We start from the raw sequence: 20,278 nt of genomic DNA, 5'->3' as shown, positions 1-20,278 counted from the left end.
TATGATAAAGTGAAGGCCAATAGAGCTTTCAAAAACCATTTTGTAAGAAATGCCATCTTTAGAATTTGGTGTAAGTATAAAAAATTAATCTGTTCAACAATACCAATATGGTGCTCCCCACATGAGGCCCTACTCAAAGTTGATCCGTTTAGAAATGAAGCATGGCTGAAATATAGTGATTTGTTAAAACCATATGGTAATACTTGGCAGATGAGACCATTTGAAGAACTAAGAGCAGAAGGAAGGGTAAACAATTGGTTCCTATATTTTCAGTTACATGAGAGATTTAAAATCGACTTAAAAAATATTGGTATAAGTCAGAAGAAATCAGAACTGGAAGAGACAATTTGGTCAAATAAAGGTGTAACAATATCTGCATTGTATAAAATTCTGTTGAAATACTACACTGAAAATGAATTTGTAAAAACTAACATGATAGCATGGGCACAGGACATAGGGAGAACATTAGATCTAGAACAATGGGAGACCTCGTGGGGTAAAGGATTGAAATATACTCTGTGCCAAGATATAAAGGAAAATTGCTACAAAATTTATTATAGATGGTACTTAACACCAGCTAAAATTTGCAAAATCTATGGAAATTCCAACAATAAATGTTGGAAATGTAAAAAGAAGAAAGGGACTATATACCACATTTGGTGAAAATGCAACAAGGCAAAAAAGTATTGGGCTGACATATGATTTGCGCTGCAAGAATGACATATGCCAGGTTTTGGAAGAATAGGGTAATTCCAAATGTTGAAGATTGGCTATTGAAATTGTATGAGTTGATAGAACTAGACAAATTAACAAGGAAATTGAGGAACGAGAAATCAGGAAAGTTTTCAGAAAGCTGGAAACAAGTATTTGAGTTTTTTGAGAAAAATGGGGATTAATATCAACTACTTTGTTAAAGAATTGGTGATGGGTAAACAAGGTGCAGTTCAGATGTGTAATAAAACCATTACAAATTGTTTGAATAGAAAAATAGAAGCAAACAGGAAATATTAGAGCAACGACAAATGGATTAAATATTATTATACGAGGTTCTTTTTTTCTTCTTCAAATGATTGCTCTAAAACTAAATTTTGATAATTAAAATTTATAGTGGAAAGGCAAAACCTTCGGGAGTGGAAACCTTGCACCAATTTCAAGGAAAGTAATAAATTGGTGAAGAAGAAAAATATAGAAGAGTGATAATAGTGCAAGAAGGAAAATTAAGGAAGACAATACAGGATCCAGAGACCATAGATAGCAGGTATCCAATGGCAAGCAGGAAGGTTCTTTTAAGTTTGTTCCAAGTTTATTTTGGATATATGGAATGTACGATAAGCTTTTATGTTGTCTATATAGTTAAATGTTTTGTTAGATGTTTTGTGTAATATGTTTGTCTATTTGTCTAATTTTAATAATAAAAATTTAATTTAAAAAAAGTAAAAAATGTCTAAAAATTAGAGTATTCACATAATATGTTAAAAACAGTGAGTGTGTATGTGTTTGTATGTGTACATACACATGGTCCCTAGCAGTATTTCAGATAATATGTAAATTAACTGTGAAACACTAAAACAGAAATAGTCAGTGAGAAATTGCTCATTACATATTCCTTGATGCAAAAATAAATAAATAAAATCTCATAATAGACCTAGATTATAGCTGGAGTTACATAACTGTTGAAGCATCTGCATTGGCTCATTAAAGCTGTTGTAGCGTGTGTGCCTTTGTTTGAACCCATTATATCTTGAAAGTCTATTTTGTTCCCTAGGTTCCTGTGTAATCTGTACAGTCACTATTCACTTTCATATTCTAGTGAGGGTATGTAGTAAATTGTTCTGCAGCTGGATTCAAACAAGCTTTCAACCACAAACCAGTTGAGCCATTGTTCTTGATTCAAAGCCTGTATAGACTTTGGACCTATTCAACAAATGGATCTTTAGAATAAAAAAGCATCCCATACCCAAATGTACTGATTCAAGCATATTAGCAATAAGTGGGACTTACAAAAGCATAGTGCTATTCTCTTCACTGTGGGATAAATTGGATTCATCCTTAGAGTAAACCCATTGGATTCAGTGGGACATAAATTAGTAATGACCCTACACCACCATATCCTATCAGATCTGCCATTTTTCTAGGAAGTGAAAGAAAGGGAGGGGAAAGAAAGCCTTCCAGATGCCATTCAGAATGAAAGAACATAATATTCTGAAAATTTTACTCCCATGTTTGTCTGGTAGCTTAACATTCAGCTACCAAAATACAATTTTCCTCCCTTATAAGAATGCTTGCTCATAAAGACTTTCTTGCCATGAGCCTTTTAGTAAATAGGCTTGTTGAAAGGTCTGTGTAGTTTGTAGCCCAATTTTATATATTTATTTACTTAATTGGCTTTATAACCAGCTTTTCTTCCAGTGCAGAAATTGCAGGTAGCTTACAATGTAAGAAGCAAAATGCATGTTAAAAACCAATCAGTTATAACATTAAAAACACTTAAAGAGAATTAAACTCATCTAAAAACCAGGTATAGTATTAACATCGTTTAAAGACATTTGAGAACATACAGAGGCTGTGCCTGTTTAACTCCCTGGCCTTTGGTTTATGGTATTCCTCAAAGTTAAGTTTTAATCCCCAGTCTGTATAACATATATGTGAAACCTCTGGAGGAGGTTGTTCAGAGTTTTAGGGTGTTGTGTCAGCAGTATTCTGAGGACACTCAACTCTGTCTGTCCTTTCCATGTAACTCTACAGAAGGTATTTTGGTTATAAACCAATGACAGTTGTCAGTAAAGGACTGGGATGAGGGCAAGCAAACTGAAGCTTAATCCAGATAAGATAGAGGTGGTCTTGGTCCATCAAAGCCCATTAGGGAATGGGGCACAGCCTATATTTAATTGGGTTACATTTCCCCTGAAATATCAGGTTCATACATTGGGCATACTCCAGGACTCAGCCCTGAGCCAGATTTTGGTGGATGGCCAGATTTTGGTGGTGGCTAGGAATATGTTTGCATTGCTAAAACTAGAGTACCAGTTGTGCGCATTCCTGGAGATGTCACATACCTTGTACCACACTATGTACACTGATGGTACTATAATGATTACAGGGACAGTAATATAGCATCATCAGTGTATGTCCTTTACAAAGTAAAACAACAACACACCCAGCATAGAAGCCAATGTACTGTAGCTTAGGTTATTTGAATGAGTATAGTGCTTAATGGAAGAACAGCTGCTGCTGCAGCTGCTGCTGTTGTTATGGCTCTTCTTCCATTAAGCACTATGCTCATTAACTCTAACTCCTATCTATGCAGCATTGCCTTCTGTGGATTGATACACTGACCATAACATTTAAACTTAAGAATGGCCAACTCACAGAAGAAATTTCTATTTACTGTAGAATAGTTATAAGCCAGCAACGTCTAGAATCTTAATATGCAGTTACTGTTGGGGAAGCAGTGCATTGAAATCTTTGAGCTTAGATGGGTAGGGGGAATATAGCAGCCACAGATCACCAGACTGGAAAGTAAAACTTTATAATGTTAGAAAAAATGTGACTGTTCTATAATACATAGAATTATAGAGTTGGAAGGGGCCTTGTAGTTTATCAACTTCAATCCACTGCACAGTGCAGGATCACCATCTAAAGCATCCCTATCAGATAACTGTCCATCCTCTTTTTGAAGACGTCCAGCAAAGGAGATCCCATCACCACTAGGTCAGAGGTTTCATTGCCATACTGCTGTTACTTTCAAGAGGTCCTATCTAGTATTCAGTTGAAATCTACCCTCCTGTAACTTTCAACCGTTAGAACTGGTCTAATTATTGTCCCATAAAACATTTTCCATCGGGGCTAGCCTGAAGATAGAGGCTCCTCCCTCCATAACTGTCATCCTTCGGCCTATGAGGGAGAGAATAGGCTGGCCCAGCTCCATCAGGGCCAGCCTGAAGAAGAAGAGCCCTCCCACCGGTCCATCTGCCTTGGTCCAGGCCTCAGAGGGAGAGAAGAATACTGGACCTGATCCCCTCTCCCCCACCATTCCCTTCTCCTTTTGTGTTGTGTCTTTTTAGATTGTAAGCCTGAGGGCAGGGAACCGTCTATTATCCCCTCTGTTGTAAGCTGCCCAGATTCCCAGTGATTGGGCGGCATATAAATAAATCCTATTATTGTTGTTGCTGCTGCTGTTGTTGTTGAAATGAACCTTGCCAGCTGTAGAATGTGAAATTAGCATTCTTTGCTAAATTAGGTTGTGCTCTATGCAAGGACGTAGCTAGGATTTTAGGAAGGGGGGGGGGGTCCAGACTAAGTGCCACCATTATAATGGGGCTTGGGTGCGGCGGTGCAGCAGCACACACCATTCATTTTTCTAATGGAAGGGGGGGATCCGGACCCCAAGAACCCCCCCCCCCGGCTACGTCCCTGCTCTATGTCAGTGAATACTCTAGGAGTCAAAACACACCCTTCCCTCACTTTGAGATTTAATCTATAGACCCATAGGACTGAATATATTGAAACTACCTGAACACCTCTCTGAAATATATCTCAAAAGTAAAAATAGACTGTAAAAATAATAAAACAGTGATAAGTTTCAGAAAACAAAATCTCTTAGAGACAATGCTAGTAGGTGAGACAATATATTGTGTCCTAACTGCTGGTTACAGAATAATTTGGGGGATTTGCTTTTGGAAAAGAATAGATGGAGAGAATAATAATAATAATTTGTTTTATTTATATACCGCTATTCCAAAGATCATAGCGGTGAACAGCAAGTAAGCTAATTAGCCCCCAACAGTCTGGGTACTCATTTTAGTGACCTCGGAAGGATGCAAGCCTGAGTCGAGCTTGGGCCCTTTTGCTGGTCTTGAACTCGCAACCTTGTGGTCTTGAGTGAATGGCTGCAGTACAGGTATTTAACCACTGCGCCACCAGGGAAGCATTTCTATATGACTCTATTTAACTAAGAGCAAGTAAATGCATAACCTACACCAAATGCTGCCTTCCTGTGGTGCTTGTGAGGGAACAGGTAAACGGGGATGATGCTTCTATTCAGTTTAAAAAATAAAATTGAAAGCATTCTAATATTAAAAGTGTAATTTTGTCAGTTGAGCAGCTGAGCAGAGAATATGAGAGGTTGTCCTTGGGTTTCTAGTACCCAACAAAGTACAAGTAATTTCTCCATTTAAGACTGTGCAACTTTGCTAAGCTGTCGTATGTTAGATAATCTGGCTGAGTCTCTATGTATACTTAATGGCTAGAAATTGGCTAGTGAGATGGTTTATTGAATATTATTTCTCATAATAAAAAATATTGATCTTTGTTTTCCCTCTCAACGTTATCTGTTCACAGTCTAGACATGTAATTTAATATTTTTTTTTTTTTTGGTTACAGGGAGAAAAAAATGAAAATTCAGGATATTAAAAACAATATTAAGGAAGCTATAGAGGTAAGTCTACACACTTTTCCTGGTTGTTTTTCAACTAATCACTTAAGTCATCACTTTCTGATAATACTTTCTGCTTTTTCTCTACAGACGATAGTCACAGCAATGGGAAACCTGGCACCTCCAGTTGAGCTAGCCAATCCAGAGAATCAGTTCCGAATCGATTATATATTAAACTTAGCAAGCCAGATAGATTTCGACTTCCCACCAGTAAGTATCAACTCTTATTAATAACAGATTTGTGAAGGATCTCTGGAAAAATGAGGTATATTTTTGTGAAGTTTCTAGTGAAGAATGGTCTGTTAAGATTACAATTACATATGGCTTGATTGGTAAACAGGTGCTGATTTAAAGATATAGAAGTAGGATATGAACTATTTTTTGTTCCATATACTTCTTTGCATAAACCATCCATACAGTGCAATTTGTTGGACAACACAACAGTATATGTTCTCCAGGTGAGGTGTATTTGGGAATGGTTTTCTGTACAGCTAGAAATGGTACAATAAGTGCAGAATGGACAGTGCCAGCAATGTACTGCAAATGCAATTGTGCTCTTTTTAAAAAAGTTTTTTTTTAGTATTTCCTATTAGTTAGTCTCTCTTAAGTTTGAAGACATTATTGCTGCTGTTGTTGCTACGGTAATGGTGGTGGTGACTACAATATGTATTTCTGTAGCATTTGGGATAGGTAGAGGACTTCAACATGCTTATTTCACATATGGTCCAAACATTTAGAATAATTATTTGATTTCAATCTAATAAGCAGGGACTTTTTCACATATAAACTGGGATTGGAGTCCAGTTTGCCAAAAGAGTAAACCTTTTGAATCAAAGGGACTTTAGTCATGCCTAACTTGTTCAGTTGATTTAAGCATTCTCTAAGAGTACTAAGTCTGGATCTAACCCTTTGCATGGGTCACATCCTCAGTATGTGCACTCAGCTTTATAAAACTAGTTTCAAATCCTTTACAAGTAAAAATGAGTAACAGGAACACCTGGACATCAGCATGACAGAATTCAAGACTAAGATGTAAGCACTCAACATGGAAGGTGTCTGTTTCTATTTGCCTTCACTCTGTGGAGTGAATTCTTTGCCTTTTGTTTGTGATTATTGTTCCTTTTGTGGCCAAGCACACCAAGCAAATAGTACACAATAAGCAGAACCATCATTTTGATATCAGTAACAGATTCTTCCAGGATGGTTGCAAGCAAAACTTTCTTTTCAGTTCATAACAGATGATTCAGAAGATCTGTTCATTTCAACAAGCATGGATCATCACATACAGACTTGATATGTATTTCCTGCAGCTTTAAGCATTTACATTATAGGCTATGTTTGTGATCTTTAAATGGCAAAATCACGAGTAATATTTTGAGAGATAGCAACTGATCAGCATTGACGAGAGAGGCCCGGTACATAGCGGCCCTTTAAGATGCTCTCATCACGTGCTAGGGTTGCCTTGGGGCAGCGCTTCCACACGCCCCTCAACCCTAGCATGTAACAAGGGCATCAAAATGGCGGCGCCCTGTACATACAGGCACCGCCATTGTTACACAAGCGCCGCGCAGCATCCACACAACACTGCGCAGCAGTTGTGTAACTAGCATGCCAGTGGCACACTGTGGCGCACTCGTTACGCCATCACCGTGGCGTAGAACCCGCTTTTTGCAGGGTCTTTTTCGCCTTTGGGAAGCCATGCGGTTTGGTGGCTGCAGCTTCCCTCCGGCGGAAAAACTGCCGCCGCCAGCCCAGACCTTCAAAGAGGTATGTATCAGGCCATAGTCACACACTTAGCATAAGTAAGGTACTTGACCAGAACTTGAAAGTGAAGATAGGTGTAGTGTTAAAAGAAGCCATGATTTTCAGGATTGTGCATGGTCTTCTTGTCTGCATAAAGAAATGTAAAGAATTGAATGTGGACTGCAAGTTGCTGAGCTACTATCTTAGAGCAGGGGTCGGCAACCTGCAGCCCGCGGGGCAGATGCGGCCCGCGGGCGCCTTTCTGCCGGCCCCCGCTCCTTCCTGCCGCCGAAATCACCGCCGATTTCAGCCGCTCCGGCCGCCATTTTGCCTTTCAAAATGGCGGCGAAGTCTCGTGCGACCATAAAGGTCACGCGAGACTTCGCCGCCATTTTGAAGGGCAAAATGGCGGCGCCCATTAGGAGGCCCAATGCGGCCTCTGGAGCCCTGAAACGGGGCTTCAGCAGCCGCACCGGGCCCCTGAGAGGCCCGATGCGGCCTCTGGAGCCCTGAATCGGGGCTTCAGCAGCCGCACCGGGCCCCTGGGAGGCCCGATGCGGCCTCTGGAGCCCTGAATCGGGGCTTCAGCAGCCGCACCGGGCCCCTGGGAGGCCCGATGCGGCCTCTGGAGCTTTGAATCGGGGCTCCAGGAGCTGCACCGTGCCTCTGGGAGGCCCGATGCGGCCTCAGGAGCCCTGAATCGGAGCGTCAGCAGCCGCACCGGACCCCTGGGAGGCCCGATGTGGCCTCTGGAGCCCTGAATCGGAGCGTCAGCAGCCGCACCGGACCCCTGGGAGGCCCGATGTGGCCTCTGGAGCCCTGAAACGGGGCTTCAGCAGCCGCACCGGGCCCCTGGGAGGCCCGATGGGGCCTCTGGAGCCCTGAATCGGGGCTTCAGCAGCTGCACCGGGCCTTCAAATGGGCACCACCCACCTCCCTCCTGGCCCCGCCCTCCCTCCTCCCTCCTATAAATGGAGGGGCGGGGGGGAAGGAGGAGGAGAGAGAGAGAGAGAAAGGGTGGGTGGGAGGGAGAGAGAGGGAGGGAGAGGAGAAGAGAGAGAGAAAAGGTGAGAGGGAGAGGAGAGGGAGGGAGGGAGAGAAGAGAGAGAGAGAAAAGGTGAGAGGGTGGGAGTGAGAGGGAGAGAGGGAGGAAGGGAGAGAAAGAAAGTGGTTTGAGACAGTGGCATGCATTTTTTGCTGTTTTGTGGCCTTGCCTAGTCGCTTCCATTCTTGCAAATATTGCTATTATTATTACTGTTGTTATCCTTTGGTATTCTCTTTGCAAAATCCCCCTACGTGGACTTGCTTGCTCTTTTGTGGGTTGAGACGGTGGCATGCATTTTTTGCTGTTTTGTGGCCTTGCCTAGTCGCTTCCATTCTTGCAAATATTGCTATTATTATTATTGTTGTTATCCTTTGATATTCTCTTTGCAAAATCCCCCCACATGGACTTGCTTGCTCTTTTCTGGGTTGAGACAGTGTGCATGCGTTTTTCCTGTGTTATGGCATTGCCAGCCCTAGTAGCTTCTTGCAAATATTATGCGGCTCCGCCCCTGGATAGTGGAAGCTCCGCCCTGGCATGTGGCTCCTCCCCAGAGGGTGGAAGCTCCACCCCCATGTGCGGCTCCGCCCCCAGAGGGTGGAAGCTCCACCCTCCGGCTTCGGCCCCCCAGTTGTCTGAGGGACAGCAACCCGGCCCCCGGCTCAAAAAGGTTGCCTACCCCTGATCTTAGAGGATAACCCCACATTAGGGGGCATATCCATATAGCAATAGCAAGTACATTGGTCCCTTACCTTACATGAGGGATCCGGTCCGGACCCCCCCCCCCCCCCCCGCATAAGGCAAAAAGTGTGTATGCTCAAGCCCCATTGGATATAACGGGGCTCATCTTGCGCCATGGCCATGCACAAACGCCATGGGTGCACACATCGTTTTGCTATTTGCTGTGAGGCTTCTGAAAGCCGCCTATAGGAAGCCTGCGTATGATGCGGGCTCACTGTACATTTCAATACCTCTTAACTGATGTACTAAGTGGTTTACAAAGTGTAAGCTATTTCCCCCCAATAAGCTGAGTACTCTTTTTAGTGACATACGGAAGGTTTTATCTATCTATCTACCTACCTATCTATCTATTTATTTATGGTATTTATATCCCGCCCTTCAGCCCTAAAGGCTATCAGAGCGGCTTAAAATTATTATTTTTAATTAGACGGTTCCCTGCCCTCAGACTTACAATGCCATGTTGAGTTGGCCCAGAGCCCCTGGATGGTACTGAACTCACAGCGTTACGGTTTGTGAGTGAGTGGCTGCAGTACAGGCATTTAACCACAGCACCATCTTTTTGCAGAAACTAATGTTTGTGGGGAAAGTGACAGATGTATGCAGCTGGTAAGATTGTGGGGTAAGTATGTATCAGTATGAATGGTAGCATAGTTTCCAGAACTGAGGGTGGCTTGTTACCCATCGAACAAGATGTCATTCCCAAGTGTTATTGCATACTTTGGGCTAAAACAGTTGTATGTTCCAATCACTGTGTACTGATTTCATCACTGGAACTTACACAAGTGTTGACTTACCACGTTTGGGACTTCTCTAATTGGGACTAAGAGTGGATTTTAGCCCTTTTAATTTAAATATAGGCTACATGTGTCTTGGTAGTTGTTTTGCTGTGGATCCAGTTAAAACAGCAAGGGAGTGGTGGTAAGAGAAGGCAGTTGTGTTGCCTTTGAGAATGTTTGGTATTGTCAGTTCAAACTCAGGGAATCTTGAGAACTTATTTCAGGATTAAAAGTAGGTTGTGATCACTGTTAGGAAGACTGTTGCTGCAGATGGGCTAAAGTAATGGTTCTTGAGGCATGTGTTTTGTTCTTGCCTTTTGAATTTTTGCTTACCATGAAAATCAATTTCTGGGTGCTTTAAAGTAAGAAAAAGATTTTGTTGACATTTTATTGATTCCTATGATTTGTAACGAGAGAACTTATTGAATAGAAATTTGAGCACCATTGCCAATACTTATTAAAGTATTTACAATATACTCCTGTCTTCAGCCACAAAGGCGTTGTTAATTTGGATGTTCCCTGCCCTCAGGCTTACAATCTAAAAAAGATACTACACACTAAGAAAAGGAAATGGAAGTGGCAAAGGGGATTAAGTCCAGCAGATACTGCTTATTCTCTCCCTCCAAGACAGGGCAGTTGGGAGGGAGGGAGAGCTTTTCATCTGCTGTTTCTTGTCATTTTTCCATATTTCTGGCCTTCCATGGGCCATTTTAGGCCCAGGAGAAGCCATGAAGTTTCTGCTGTTAGCTCTAGATTTGTTTCAACAATTTGCTTTTGGGAACCAGATTAAATATTTGAATGGAATTTGTTTCTTAGTGGCAAAGACACCCCATGGTTGGCAGTTTGCAATTTATTGCCTTGATCTCACTTGCTGACAAGAAGCTTCTGATGGCCCTGGTTAGCCTCATAGCTGGTAAGGATTTCAGACAGAGACTTCCAACTAGGCAAGAGCTTCACAGGAAATCATGGTTAATAATCTTTTAGTAGTTAGAAATTAATGAATAGGTCCAGTTGGCACTACCCACTTCTAGTTTGGAATGAATGTAGGTCAGCTCACATACATAGGTTGGCAAAATTCCTTCATACCTTCATACATTATCTTGCATATTCCAGGAAGCTTCAAATCCTGCCTATTCTGCTGTTGTGTTACAGATTTGCCTCCCTCCTCTGTTGGTTGTGAATCAAAACAACAACTGCTGCTGTTGCTGCTGCTTTTCCTCCTCCTTTGGCAGTTGGTAGGCAAGAAAACCTGACCAAGAAGCCAGTCTCATCTTAGAAATATTTTACTGCTGCCCTAGTGACAAAGGTTTAAGTCAAGGGGAAGCTGTTACTTTCCATTTTCCAGTGGGTTTTCAAGCCAAACTTGTTACTGCATCTGATTGTTTGTGGCGGGGTTGTGGTTATGATAAGAACAAAATGGCACACAATTAAGCAGGAGCTGATAGCTGTAGTGTTGTTGTTGTAATATGTGTTGCCTGTGTTGCTCCAACTATCAATTGTTCATTGAATTAGAGTTCTCTGTAATGTGTCTCTGTGGAGCATACAGTCAGTAGTCTCACCTGAGCTCATTTGTTGGCAGTATTCCTCTGGTACTGCAAGGGGGTGGGGAGCTTACTATAAAGTAATTTCTGACTTGGAGTATCCCAGTGCTCTTAGCACCCTGGGTACATTAATTGAAATCAGTAATCTCCAGAGAAAAACTGAAAATTTATAATAGTTAATAGTTGGAGAGAAACCTTTTTTAAATAATGCAGTCCATTTTTTAAATAATGCGGTGCAGCTAGTCAGCATTTTTCTGAAGCTTTGTTCACTTGCTAGGTTAATATATTGTTTAATATGCAACGAGGAGACAACAGAACCCTCACCCTTCTGTCATTATTTTTGCTTCCATGAAAGGTATATATCTGAAAAATAATCTCTTTTATTAACAGTGATGAGTGAGAATCCTGATTGTTCCACATTCCTGCTTGCACTATAACCCTCCATGAATACAAAAGGCTCTCATCTTTAGAAAGTTCCTTTCTTTTTGAGGAAAGTGATTATGGTGGGAAAAGAGCTCGTATACTCTCCTTTTATGCTGGAGTAACATGCTTACTTAATAACTAAATGGGGCTTGAGTTTTTTCTTAAAAGTAGTACATACAATGAATATAATTACTTTTAAGTGTGCAAGTCAGCAGCCATTTCAAAGTCACTTTTTATCATATACTTGAGAAAGCATTTGTGTTCATTGCTGAGTAAAATGTATTCTTATATTCTCCACTCTGGAAGCATTTTGATGTCCTTGCTTACTTGATGTAGCATATTTATCTGGGAAAAGTGATGTAATATGGTCTTAATATCTCAGTACAAGGAATATAAGTTACACTTGGGGAAAGCAGAACATGGTTGGTAAAAGAAACACCTCTTCATAAAAAGCCAGGAGAGAAAGTGCTGAGAAAGGTGAATTAACTTTGAACTTCCCAGAGATGCCAAGAAATTGAAAAGAAATGTTATTGCCACCGTAGCAAAGCAGCACAATTGGAGAAATTTCTGTGAGGAACAAAGTGCCATCAGATGTGAGGGAAGACTGTTTCCATGGCTCTTAGGGGTGCTTCTTTCTGTGCTTCATAGTCTCTTTGCCAGATTGCAGGATTTCACAGACTGGTAAAAGAAGCCAAGTTCAGTTCAAACTGCAAAATTGTGTGCAGGTGCATGTAAACATTCAGATAGCTTCTCCATGGACACCAAGCACTGTAATTTTATGTCCATCACCACTGAAGAAGGAAATGAAGATAAAGGAATCAGATGAGAAAGACTTAGGCGGGTTACAGACCGCCGAAAAGCAGCGGCCTGCACCCGCCCGTTTCCCTGCCGGATGGGGGCCTCAGCAGTGAGAGCGGCAGCCACTGAGGCCCCAATCCGTTGCTTTCCAGGCTGCGAGGAAGCGGCAAAACACCGCTTCCCTGCTGCCTGGAAAGGGGTGTCCTTGGGGCTCCAAGCCCCAAGGACACCCCGCGACAGCAGGGAGGAGGAGAAAGGGGCCGCTTGGCCCCTTTCTCATCTGCGTCGCTGGGCACAGCCGTCTGAATGTGCCTATTCAGAAGAAAACCCATTTGGTCATTACTTATTAAATTTTTCAAGACTGTTTTCATCCTATCAGCTAAAATAAAAGCAAAGATTTTATAATCATTATTCAGGAGCGAGATAGGTCTAAAATCCTTCACCTCCGGAAGTTCTTTCTCATCTTTAGGGATTAGAACAACATTAGCAATTTTCCAAGTCTCCGGTATTCCTCTGTATTCTATATCCTTTATTACCTCCAAGAGGGGTTCAACTAGTTGTTCCTGTAGCTTTTTATAATAAATCACTCCTAGGCCAGAAATTATCAATTATTTAAATGTGAGACAGTGCTAAGGAACAAATAAATTTTACATTCCCTCCTTTACGCAAAGATTACTTTGACTTTTTTGTGAAAGCAATTGGTGCTTTTTGTTAGTCCTTCAGGGTTGGGGAATTATAATGGTTAGGTTACAAGACTGAGGTCACCAAGAACCAGTACAAGCAGCATGGAAGCAGAGTGATCTTTATATCCAGATGATTCCCTTGTGTTCTGTTTGAAATACCAAACAGAAACTTGTTATCCATCCCAGGAAATTGAATGTTAAAGCTCTTAACTCTGAGACTTTCAATGGGATCCCCATGGAAATCAGTAAGCTAAAGAATGGGGAGGGGGGTTGTTAAAAAGATAGGATTATAAAGAAATGGAAAAGGGAAAGCAGGAGAACAGTTTCCAGTTGCGTGGATGAGAAATGGGGTCCACAAAAATTTATGCAATTGTTTCCTTCTTTTCAAAGCTTAAAATAGAGATGAGGTGGTAGGTAAGAGCACAATCATGGCTTGTATTTTCCAGCTTTATTATAGTAAGGTTTTCATGCAGGCATATAATTTGAATTTAAATGATAATCTTAACAGTTTCTCCAATTTCTGGTGTGAATACAACTAAATAAGTTTTTTAAGATCAACAGATCTCAGAACAACCATTACTACTTACACATCTCCCAGTCTAGATGTTGCCAGATGTTACAAAAATCACACAGTCAACAGTGTTGTGTTCAATTCTGTATGAATACAGACCAGCTATTTCTGTTTAAGAAAAATATCTGCACAAAATTGCCTCAGAAATACTCAGAGCATTTCTAAGTACTTTAGAATGAACTTGGATTTGAAGGTTGATTCTTTTTTAAAAGATCATGAAGTGCACATTTCTTATGATTCAGTTTTGCATCATTTTCAGTTTATCTTAGAATAATTTTATCATTATCAATTATTTGGATAAAGGAACAGAGGGCATGCTTATCAAATCTGCAGATGACACCAAATTAGGAGTAGTTAATACCCCAGAGGCCAGGATCAAAATTCAAAATGACCTTAATAGAATAGAAAGCTAGGCCAAAACTAACAAAATGATTTCCAGTGGGGAGAAATGTAAGGTACTGCAGTTAGGCAGAAAAAAATGAAATGCATAGATATAGGATGGAGGACATCTGGCTGAACAAGACTATATGTGAAAGGGATCTAGGAGTCTTAGAAGACCATAAGTTGAACGTGAGTCAACAGTGTGATGCGACAACTAAAAAAGCCAATGAGATTCTATGCTGCATCAATAGAAGTATAGTGTCTAGGTCAAGGGTAGGCAACCTGCGGCCCGTGGGCCGGATGCGGCCCGGCGAGGCCTTGGCACCGGTCCTGCCGCCGAGGCCTTTGGCCTCTCGCGCGAGGGGCATGGTGGGGCAATTGTCTATAGAAGCCTCAGAAACATGCATTTATATTAACATTTTTAAAAAAAAAAAGCAGCAATTTTTTTCACGTGTCCTCCATTTTTATAAAAGTGTCCTCCATTTGAAAATTTTATCTTACATTTGTCCCGGTTTATTTATTTATTTAATTTTTTTAAAAAAAAAAATATTTAATTATTTATTTTTTGGCTTCGGCCCCCCAGTTGTCTGAGGGACAGCAACCCGGCCCCCGGCTCAAAAAGGTTGCCTACCCCTGGTCTAGATCAAGAGAGGTAATAGTGCCACTCTGTTCTGCCTTGGCGAGGCCTCACCTGGAATACTGTGTCCAGTTCTGACCACCACAATTCAAAAAGGATGTTGACAAGCTGGAGGAGGGCAACCAAAATGGTGAAGGGTCTGGAAACCATGCTTTATGAGGAGAGACTTCGGGATGTTTAGCCTGGAGAAGAGATGGTTAAGAGATGATATGATAGCCTTGTTTAAATGTTGGAATAGGACCCAGAACAATGGATTCAAGGTACATGAAAAGAGATTCCACCTCAATGTTAGGAGGAACTTCCTGACAGTGAAGTTCAACAGAGCTGTTCAACAGTGGAACACACTCCCTCAGAGTGTGCTGGAGAGTCCTTCTCTGGGAGTCTTTAAAGAGAGGCTGGATGGCCATCTGTGAGGACTGCTTTGATTATGAGTTCCTGCATGGCAGTGGGTTGGACTGGATGGCCCTTGTGGTCTCTTCCAACTAACTGTCAAACAGGAAAAAAAAGAAAACATAAGTTTGGAATCCATATGTACGCTAAGATACCAGGTTAATGTAAGGATGTGGTTTATACTGCAAAGCAGAGCACAAAATTAAGCTGAAGGTATTTGTACCCAACAAAGGATGAAATGGCCTTCTTGTTGGGAGTATGATGGTGTTTGATGAAGTGAAGCAGTTAAAGATTGAGGGCATTTAGTAAAGGATTACTAAACTTCCTGAAGTCAAAGTGCTTTGGGTTTTGTATTACCTGTGACTTGCCAAATAAGAACAAGGAATTAAAGTACTTAATAGATGACAGTAACATCCCCTTTTTTGTAACCATTCCTTCCTGTACTTTGTAATTTGTATACTAATAATGTGCCAGTATGGTTTTGAAAGTTGGACTAGAACACTGGGAAACCAGGGTTCAGATCCTTGCTGGACTGTGAAAACCCGCTGGGTTATCTCAGGCTAATCACAGTGTTTCAGCCTCAGAGGAAGGCAAAGGCAAACCCATTCTGAACAAATGTTGTCAAGAAAACTCCATAATAGGTTTGCCTTAGCGTCCCATTGGTCAGAAATGATGTGTAGGCACACAACAATACCACAAATAAGCAATAATGGAGGAGTGGCTGTGAAAAAGTTGTCATCAAGGAGCTTGGAATCTTTGTTATAGAAACACATTTTCAGGGTGGCTGGCTGTTATAGAACCAGGATTTCTATATAGCTAGATATGAAGTGACTGTAAAGATTAGAAGTTCTGCCTATGGTTTTTATTAAGAGCAACCTCATAGTTTTAACTGCAAAAGTTGGAAAAGATGTTTTCCAACAAAGCAATAAATAAATAGGTATCTGAGATTTTAAAATGTAAAGAAATAAATATTAAGAAAGGAATCAAGTATTGTTGAGCCATTGTTCAGAAAGGAAATAAGTAGCTTCATTACCAGTTTGTTTAAAGATTAGCTATTTATTTATGTAAGACTTTTATTATTTATTTATTTATTTACTTATTTATGGCATTTATACCCTGCCCTTCAGCCCTAATGGCTCTCAGAGTGGCTTACAATTATTATTTTTAATAATAATTAAAAAACAGGCTTACAGTCTAAAAGACACGACACAAAGGAGAAGGGAATAGTGGTGGGAAAGAGGATGAGGTCCAGTGGTTCTTCTCTCCCTCTGAGGCCTGGACCAAGGCAGATGGACTGGAGGGAGGGCTCTTCTTCTTCAGGCTAGCCCTGGTGGAGCTGGGCCTGCCTGTTCACTCCCTCGCATGTTATTTTATGTTATTGTTGATGTCGTTGTTGTTACATTATTGTTGTTATTGTCAGGTTTGTTTTTTTAATAAAAATAAAAATACCAACAGTAGTATGCAACGTCTTGCCTCATGTTTTAGTCCTAGGAGAAGCCTTTTTTGAACCAGAAAATAAACAATGTAATTCCTTCTTTTAAAAAAAAAAATCTGTCCTGGGCCTAAAATAACTCCTCAGCAAACCAAAATTGCACTCAACACTACCTAGAAAGGATGGATGGGACTGTTAGTTTTTTAAAAAACCCAACCTGTTAGGGAAAGGGGTCCTTGGGTGCTACAAGTGGCTGACAGGCTGTACTATGTCTACTTTGGTTTACATATCCCAAGATAGCCAAAATATTAGCGTAATAAGGAGATAAGATGAACAGAAAAAGCCTACTTTCAGCTTTTAATTGACTTTTGGGCATTTGCTATGATTGCTGGGTGAGGCTGAGAGTCAGCATGGTACATTGGACTACAGTTCCCAAGACCAGGGTTTGAATCCCTGCTTGGCCATGGAAATCCAGTTGAGTGACATTATGCAAGTTACATGCTCAGCCTCAGAGGCATCCAAAAGCAAAAACAAAACAAAAAAAGAAAAACCTCTCTGAACAGATCTTGCCAACAAAAGCCAGTGATAGGTCCACCTTAGGATTGCCAGAAATTGGAAAAAACTGGAAGGCACACAACATCAAGTCTTGTTGTGCACTTTTTAACAGAGATATTGCCATTGCTGAAGATGCTATTGGAATTCTGTCTGCATTAACATGTTTCTTATTAGTTTTTAGAAACTCAGCTTTTAAAATAAAGACTGAGGAAGGAGGGAGGGAGAAAAAGAAATGTGGCAGCACCTTGAAAACTAATTGGTTCTTATTTTCTCATCAGCTTTTGTAAAAACCCACTTCCTTGGATGCAGTAAAGAGTGACAACAAATGCTCGTGTATATAGCATATTTACACAATTGTGGGAGTGGAATGCATTGTAATGTGATCCAGAAAGATGCAAATCATGACCTTTGCCATAAATTTTCTAAGGGCTGGACAAGATAATATGGTATAGGTTTTTCAGATTTTTAAATTCATCAGTTACTGTTGATGTGTGAAAGCAATAATTCTGCTTAGTAAAAGTCAGTTTCTCAAGGTTCAAAACTCTTTGAGAAGATTCCTTTTGTTATATGTGCATTGTATTAATATATATAGTGTGCCATGAAGCCATTTTCTTTGTTCATACATCTGCTAATGGATTGGAATTTATGAATTGAATTCAGTTCTGCAATTTCTATTTTAGTCTTGTTGTTCAAGGACCATAACCTGTAAATCACTTACTATGTATCCAGAAAGGTTGAAATTTTCTTCAGCTGGTTTTGGGATGTTGCCATTTCTAATGTCAGATTTGTGTCCATTAATCTGCTTGCATAGAGACTGGTCCAGCTCCATCAGGGCCAGCCTGAAGGAAAAAGACTCCACCCTCCATAACTGCCATCTGCTGGCCTGAGAGGGAGTTCACCAGGCAGGTCCAGCTCCATCAGGGCCAGCCTGAAGGAAGGAGACTCTGCCCTCCATAACTGCCACCCGCCAGCCTGAGAGGGAGTTCACCAGGCAGGTCCAGCTCCATCAGGGCCAGCCTGAAGGAAGGAGACTCTGCCATCCACCGGCCTGAGAGGAAGGAGACTCTGCCCTCCATAACTGCCATCCACCGGCCTGAGAGGGAGTTCACCAGGCAGGTCCAGCTCCATCAGGGCCAGCCTGAAGGAAGAAGACTCCGCCCTCCATAACTGCCATCCGCCAGCCTGAGCGGGAGTTCATCAGGCAGGTCCAGCTCCATCAGGGCCAGCCTGAAGGAAGGAGACTCTGCCCTCCATAACTGCTACCCGCCAGCCTGAGAGGGAGTTCACCAGGCTGGTCCAGCTCCATCAGGGCTAGCCTGAAAGAAGAGACTCCGCCCTCCATAACTGCCATCCGCTGGCCTGAGAGGGAGTTCACCAGGCAGGTCCAGCTCCATCAGGGCCAGCCTGAAGGAAGAAGAATCCGCCCTCCATAACTGCCATCCGCCGGCCTGAGAGGGAGTTCACCAGGCAGGTCCAGCTCCATCAGGACTAGCCTGGAAGAAGGAAGAGCCCTCCCTCCAATCCATCTGCCTTGGTCCAGGCCTCAGAGGGAGAGAAGAACCACTGGACCTCATCCCCTTTCCCTCCACCATTCCCTTCTCCTTTTGTTTCGTGTCTTTTAGATTGTAAGCCTGAGGGCAGGGAACTGTCTGATTAAAAATAATAATTGTAAGCCACCCTGAGAGCCATTAAGGCTGAAGGGTGGGATATAAATACCTAAATAAATAAATAAATAAATAGACTTTCCTGTGTATCCAATGGTGGCATAGGATGGCATATATGACATTGGAGGAAGTAAATGTACCTTTGATGTTGTGAGTGATGTTATTGGCTTCCGTAATTTTCTCCCAGGGTAGATATGGAGACAGAGTTGGCATTCAGTTTCTGGCAGGCTCTTGTGCCTGTATCCATGTTGTGTATCCTGTTATAAGCAAGTACTTGTTTAAGATTTGTAGGCTATCTGTAGGCCAAGAAACGCCTGTTTCCCAGAGCTTGTGAAAGGGCTGTGTTCCTCTCTAGAATTGATTGTTTCTCTTTGGTGATGTGTTTGAGTGGTCTTGGCTGGGCACTGTTGCTGAACGCTAGGGATGTTCTGTCATTCAATAATTTTGGTCTGCCCTTTAGTAGATGGCTCCTGCATATTAACCTTGCCATGTCAACTTGTTTCTTCACCTCCATAGGCGGGAATTGTAGTTTGAGAAATGCCTGTTGTAGAAACAAGGTTTGAGTCTCTGGTTTTGTGGGTCTGAGCAGGTACAGTTGTATCAGTGGCCTTGGCTGTAAGAGGTAGATTTGGTAATGTGCTCTTGGTGGAAACTGGAGGCTTGTAAGTAAGTATAGTGATCAGTGGGTTTTTGATAGAGTGTGGTGCTTAGAAATTCATTGTGCAGTTGCACAGTGATGTCAAGAAAGTGAATTTGTTGTGTGGATTTTTTCAGACTCAATGGATGGTAAGGCAGAAGTTGTTGAAATCCTGGTAGAACTTCTCAAGGAATTGCTTTCTTTGTGGCCAAATTACAAAGATGTCATCAAGAAACCATAGGTAGAGGAGAGGATTTTGGGTGCATATACTAAAGAAACAGTACAGAGCCGCCATGAAGATGTTTGCATACTGTGGTGCATGCAGGTGTCTCAGTGCCACTGACTTGGAGGTACATATTATTCCCAGAAATAAAGTAGTTACGAATAAGTACAAAGGGGTAGACGACAAAGATGGCTAGGTCTGTTGTAGCCTTATTCAGAATGGTAATCTTGATGACTTACAGTCCATCCTGGTGTGGGATGTTGGCATATACCAATTTCGTATCCGTTCTTTGAGACCTTGTGGATGGACTGTGATTTCCTCAGGAAATCAATTGAATCTTTCACATAGCTTAGAGTGTTGATGTAATATGATCTGAGAACAGATATCCCAATGATCAGGGTTCTAATTCTTAAGACAATAGATCTTCCTGGATTGCCTCGTTTGTGCTTTGAGTAGTAAATACAAGATGCCTGGTTTGGGCTCCTGGAGTGTGTTTATTCAGTTCTGTACATCAGTGGAGAATTGAGTAATTTTTGTAGTTTCTTTAGATGCTCATCAGTGGAATCTTTGGAGAGGATTCTGTAAAATGTGATGTTGGACCGTTGTC

At 41.6% G+C, this 20,278-nt stretch overlaps 1 protein-coding gene across 10 annotated transcripts in view; it reads left to right on the top strand.

Annotated features, from left to right (window-relative positions):
• The window catches only part of LOC149315604 (guanine nucleotide-binding protein G(s) subunit alpha-like), a 155,252-nt gene that overhangs the window by 51,192 nt on the left and 83,782 nt on the right, over positions 1-20,278 (top strand). For 9 of the 10 annotated variants that reach the window (XM_089513726.1, XM_089513725.1, XM_089513722.1 and 6 more), the window contains exons 3-4: positions 5,383-5,437; positions 5,525-5,644. In XM_089513726.1, the coding sequence (XP_089369852.1) occupies positions 5,383-5,437; positions 5,525-5,644 (175 nt within the window). Of the gene's footprint in view, positions 1-1,108; positions 1,259-5,382; positions 5,438-5,524; positions 5,645-20,278 lie in introns of all 10 variants that reach the window. The other variant, XM_089513731.1, reaches the window with a different exon arrangement.

The sequence above is a fragment of the Sceloporus occidentalis genome, unplaced genomic scaffold, assembly GCF_023333645.1.
Source record: "Sceloporus occidentalis isolate IW3139 unplaced genomic scaffold, rSceOcc1.0.p SCAF_3, whole genome shotgun sequence".
NCBI lineage: Eukaryota > Metazoa > Chordata > Lepidosauria > Squamata > Phrynosomatidae > Sceloporus > Sceloporus occidentalis.
Note: the sequence above shows the minus strand (reverse complement) of the source record. Positions and strands in the feature narration are given on the sequence as shown.